We start from the raw sequence: 5639 nt of genomic DNA, 5'->3' as shown, positions 1-5639 counted from the left end.
CTCACCTGTGCCAGGCTTGGTGAGGAGGAGGCTAGAAGTAGATGGAAGTAAATGAAGTTCCAGGGATCATGTTTCCTTCCGGCTGCCCCTGTGGTGGCTTTTTACAGTCAGGAAGGTGGTGGGGGCTCCTGCAGGCAGAGTGCCAGAGTGTAGTCAGGCCACACTCCCCTGCATCCACGGGAATCTTTGGCTAGAATCCCTTTCTTGTACCTAAAGGTACTGGATGGATTACCTGGGTACCAGGTAGCAGAAAAGAACGGGAGCCTGCCTACCTGCCTACCTGCCTGCCCGCTCACCTGCCTGTCTTAGAGCAGTCTCTAAGAAGCCGGTGGTACTTCCCAGCTCCACTTCTGAGATAATCTCATGGTTGTGTTTGGCACCTGGTCCTGGCTATTAGAGGATATACATACATGGAGAGCAGAATGGAGCCTTGTGCAGCTTTCCTGCCTTGTGTGAGGGGGTTCCTGGGGTCAGGGGATGGGCTGGCGATAAGATCTGTATCTGGGGGCCCTCAGAGAAGATGCAGCAATGTCATGCTCAGACTAGAGCAGCAATCATAATGCAGGCAGCAGGTGTGGGAGCCTGTGCTGTTGGGTATGAAGCCGTTGTTCAAGAGACCTTAGTCCTACTTTCTTTCCCCTTTGGCTTCTGAAGTGGACTTCGGCATCGACGCAAAAGTCAGAATAACTTCGCAGTGACCCGGTTACCCCCAGAGTTCTTGTCCCCCGAGGGCCGAGGTGCCACAAAATCAAAAGTCATGTGGTGCTTGACCCGGCCCTTGCCCTTACTCCAAAGAGCGATCAGACCAAAGCACAGGGTCACTGAGGTGAGGAAGGGGAGGAAGCCCACCGCTAGCACCATAGCCACACCCCTGCTGTCCAGAAAGAAAGGCCCTGGGATCCCTGGCATAGTGATGTTGGGGTCCGACAGAGTGCCATTTGGTGGCTCAACTTGGATAACTTCCAGCCAGGTCCTCAGTGAGTCATTCCCAGCAACGTTACTGACTACGCAGACATAGGCCCCCCTGTCCCGCAGCTGCACCGAGCGGATCTCCAGTGTACCATCTTCTAGTACCCTTACTCTCCCAACCCTTCCTAGCCAAGCTCCCTGAGGTCTCATCCAGGAAACAGTGGGGACTGGGTCCCCATCTCCAGAGCAGGAGAAAACAGCATGCCCGCCCTCCTCTGCAATGACCCAACGAGGCCCCGACTTTCGGATCAGGGCTGGTTTGCAAGTGAAGTGGCCTGGAGGCAGAATGTCTGAAAATTCCCTTAGGCTCTTCCCTTGGACGTGCTGGGGGCCAGCACAAGCTGGGGGGGATGTGCCAAAGTCCAGGCGTCCGCGGAGGCGGAGCAGCCAGAGGAGGCGGCAATCACAGGTTAGGGGGTTACCAGACAGCCTTAGGGTGACCAGTTTGTCTGGAGAAGGGAAGGCTGTTTCCTCTAGAGTCTGAAGAGCATTGTCTGCGACATCCAACAAGTGGAAGGCAGTCAGGCCGTGGAACGCATGGGCAGCGATGGAGGTGAGGCAGGCCCCTGCCAGCCTGAGCTCCTGGAGCCGTACCAGGGGGCTAAGCCTTCGGGCTGGGATGGCTGAGATAGGATTCTGAGATAGATCCAAGATTCGGAGGAAGCTCAAGTGGTGTAGTGCTTGGAAGGGTACTGAGCTCAGATTGCAGCGGGTGATGGCCAGGCTGCTCAAATTGAGGCCAACCAGGCTCCCTGGGTCCAGGGCCTCCAGAGATGGCCAGTGGTGGATCTCCAGCTCCTTTAGCTGCCCTAGCCCTCGAAGTACCCCAGCTGGCAGCCTCTCGATATCCAGTTCTCGAAGCCTAAGAGCTACTAGTGCTGGGAGCTGGGCAAGGGCTAGGCCAGGCACTGTGCTGAGGTTGCAACGTTCCAGAGTGATGGTACTTAGCTTGGCCAACCCTGCAAAAGCCCCTGGAGCCACAAACACCAGGTGATTGTCTCCCACCTCCAGCTGCTGGAGGCTGCCTAGCTCACTAAAGGCTCCATCTAGAAAGAGGACAATCTGATTGAGGCGGAGGTCCAGCAGCATGAGGGCAGACAGGCCTGAGAATATCCCAGGACCTACAATTCTCAGTCGGTTGCCCTGCAGCCTCAGGGTGAGTAGACTCTGTAGGCCATGGAAAGCCCCGGGCTCAAGGGTGGAGATCTGGTTGTAGCTGAGGTCCAGTTCTTGGAGCTGGCCCAGTCTGGAGAGCATGCCACGCTGAAGGCCCCAAAGGCGGTTCCCACTCAAATCCAGGAGTTCTGTGTCCAGTGGAAGCCCTCCCGGGATAGTGTCCAGTCGCCTATGGGCACAGAGTACTGCCCGGGGCTGGGAGGTGCAGTCACACACAGTGGGGCAGCTACTGGTGCTCCCACCTGGCAGGAGGAGCAGGAGGAAGAGTGGGGACCATGGGAGCCAGGTTTGCTTTGGAGCAGTGGCTGCGTCCATCCCCTGAGGCCTGGAATAGATGATGACATGGTCTTTTTTTTTTTTCTTTTTAAAGTGGCTTCAGATGGTGGTGACCCTGCACTGCACTGAACCTTCTTAAAGGGGAGGAAAGGTGGATCTTGCCAGTAAGTGTGGCACACAACCAGGGAAACTTGATGTACCTTAATGGGGAAATCTCTCCTCTGCAGCCTTGGAAAACTGGCCAAGTACTTCCTGTGCATGATCCCTAGACAAGCTAATTTCTGTGGTGGAAAGTTTAAGGGACTGGGTAGTGGGGAGAGAATCCTGCATCTCCCCCTAAGGAGATTTCCCCTATATCTATAAGACCAGGAATTCCTCAGGACCCATCTCCCTGACACCTGCTTTCTGCAAATTCTGCTATGTTCCTCTCACGCCATTCTTACTCTCCCATATGTTGTGTCTACAACTTTACCCAAGGCTCAGGGAGATCCCATCCAGACTTGAGAGAGTTTCTGACCCTGTGCTGACTGGGAAAAGGCCCTCACTTTGACCAAATCATCAGAAGCTAGGGAACATGTAAGCTTCAGCTCTGCTCCAGTCTCTGTCCTCTTTCTGCCTGGCCCAAGGCCCAGACTAGCCAATTTGGTGTCCCCAAAATGTTTGTGTGGATGGTAACCCTGACTGTCCATAATTCATGGGACTGAATTCTGTATAGTCAGGGGCATTGGAGGATGAGATTGGGAATCCTTTGCCAGAGCCCCAAGGACGGCACCTCTTTCCTTACAGATGGGGCTGGGATGTGGAAAGTATCCAAAGGGTACTCAAATATTTCATGGGGTCCTCAGCCTTGAGCTTCTCTTACACCCTTCCTTACTGGTGTTTGGATTCTAGTTAGTATGTGCTTCCGAGGGAGAGCTCCCACACCTTTCCACCTGAGCTGTCCGAGAAGACACAAGAAATGGCTTGTGAGCCAAGGAGGCAATGGATAGAGAGGGAGAGACATTACATGACCTGATGCCGTGGGTGGGAGGAAGGGAGCCACTGGCCAGCATAGTGGACACCTGGATACAAGCACAACACCCATCAGTATAAAGTGAGTACCAGAAGCCTGGTCAGCATCAGGAGAGGCTGACCATGATAAGTGTTGGAGGGTGGATAAGGTGATGGAGATGGAGGCATCTTTAATCTTCAGTGCCTCTGCTTGCCTGGGTAAGGCAATAGGGACCACAAGAGAGGAGGAATGGCAGAGGGATAGGAGCAGGAGCAAGCTGACACTCCTGGAGGTGGCCTGCTGTGTTTCCTTGGCTGCAGGTCCTTCACCTCTGGACTTTGAGGCTTCAGGTTTTCTGGGCCCTGTGGAGTTAGCTTTCTGCCGCGTGTCCTATTTTCTCCCATGTAAAATGCAGGAGGGAGCTGCAACTTCCCTTCCCTTCCCACACCCCAGGAGACTCTTCTCTAGCCACTTCAGAGGACTAAAGCAGTTGGGAAACTAAAGAAAGATACCAAGTTCAGAGCAGAGGGGATGCAGGAAACTGTTGTGGGATCACTTGGGGAGGGGGAAGAGTGGCAAGGGGCAGCAGCTGCTGTCTTCCCTCCTACCCCTTTCAGGGCCTAATGGGCATCTGTGTGGCACTAAGAATTCCTAGCTTCTCCTCCCCTGCCTGAAGGGCTGTCCACCTGATAGCTAGCCCTTCATCACTGTTGCTGCACTTCCTGTCCATCCCTTTGCTCTGCATTCAGCAAAAGTGCAGTGAGGCATGTGTGCCAGCTCCCTCCTTCCTGCTTACATGAGTTTTCTCTTTGTCCCCAAAGCCTGCTAGCCCAGTGGCTGGGGGACTTAGGGTCAACATCTTTTATTTATAAGGTGGCTAATTTAGTCAATCTTCCTTTGTTATCCTCTATGACTACAGGACTGGCCTCTGGTCACTTTGCAAGAAGAGATGGATGTTACAAAACTCTTTCTCTTCTCCTGGGGTCTGACGTCTGGGGCATTACTCATGCAGGGGGATGGAGCTTTCTTGTCTAAGTGATAGCCACAGACTCATATGAACACATATCCACTTTAAAGTACACCCGATTGAGGCATGGGGACCTGCACTTAAGAGAGAGATTTTTGGAGTATCCACACAGATTGGGGGGGGCAGCCTTCTAGATGCTAAAGAAGGGGGGTGGTCTCCTTGGACTCTCCCTACCAGGGGTACCTGGGACATTTTAGTTTTCCAGTCACAGGGCGAATGGTCAGCTAGGGTAGAGGGGGCAAGCTCTCTTTTCTGTAGGCTATTTAGCATGGCCTTGTCTTTGAGAAAGCCATGGGAAAGGGCAGCTGAGACTTGCCCACAGAGGGGCAGGGGCACTTACCGGAGAAGCAGGGGGGTGGCATCAAGTTGGGCGCTGCATCTCTCCAGGGCTGGGGCCTGTCCCATCCGAGCTGCACCTTGGCCTCTGCACCTTCCCTGTGTGTCTGACTCCCCACTCCCCACTGCCCGGCAGCCTGCCGCATCAGCCGGCTGGCAAGACTGCTGTTGCTGCCGCTGCTAATGCAGCCGCGCTGCCAAGACCAAGGCAGAGAAAAGAGCCAGGAAGCATTTTCTTTTTTTTTTTTTTCCCTCCTCTTCTCTCTTTTTAAACCAGAATGAGTCTGCAGCAACCCTGTTGGTGCAAAATAAATAAATAAAGCATCCAGGGAGGGCTGCAGCAAGCGCCTCTACAGGATGACGAATCGAATCGGGGGAGGAACTGAAGAGGGGGACCCAGGGCTGGGGTAGGGTCTGCCACAGACAAGCCTGGGAAGAGTTCTGACATCCTGATTCCTCCTGGGGAGCTAGAGAGCTCCCGGGACACCACTCCCACAGCCTCTAGTCTCTTAGATGCAGGGCAATTCTGTGCAATTTCTAAATCTAAATGGGCCTGTGGGAATCATTTGTTGGAAGTTCTTAGTCTAGAATATCTTCCTTCAGTTTAGTTTGCCATTCCTCTTGTGTCCCGTACTTGAGCATCAGTTTCTAAGTTTCCCTAGAGGACTGCTTAGCTGGGGGAGAACCTTGGTGGGCGGGGGGGGGGGAGCTAAAATTCTTACAAAACAGATAAATTGCGGGCTCGACACAGGAACAGAACTGCAGAGCAAGCATGTGTCCTAGGCAGTCCCACTGACGTCTCCCAACACCCGATATGTGTGCCCTGCACCCTTGTACAAGCACACAGGCACATATACTTCCAGC

At 53.8% G+C, this 5639-nt stretch overlaps 1 protein-coding gene across 1 annotated transcript; it reads right to left on the bottom strand.

The window, feature by feature from the left end:
* Positions 1 to 35: 35 nt before the first annotated feature.
* Positions 36 to 5239, bottom strand: Lingo4 (leucine rich repeat and Ig domain containing 4). The gene is made up of 2 exons (XM_031374701.1): positions 4780 to 5239; positions 36 to 2470 (listed from the first exon to the last, which is right to left on the bottom strand). The coding sequence occupies exons 1-2, from the start codon at positions 4842 to 4844 to the stop codon at positions 679 to 681; spliced, it is 1857 nt and encodes a 618-aa protein (XP_031230561.1). The 5' UTR covers positions 4845 to 5239; the 3' UTR covers positions 36 to 678.
* Between the last annotated feature and the right edge of the window lie 400 nt (positions 5240 to 5639).

Source organism: Mastomys coucha, unplaced genomic scaffold (assembly GCF_008632895.1).
Source record: "Mastomys coucha isolate ucsf_1 unplaced genomic scaffold, UCSF_Mcou_1 pScaffold16, whole genome shotgun sequence".
Lineage (NCBI taxonomy): Eukaryota > Metazoa > Chordata > Mammalia > Rodentia > Muridae > Mastomys > Mastomys coucha.
Note: the sequence above shows the minus strand (reverse complement) of the source record. Positions and strands in the feature narration are given on the sequence as shown.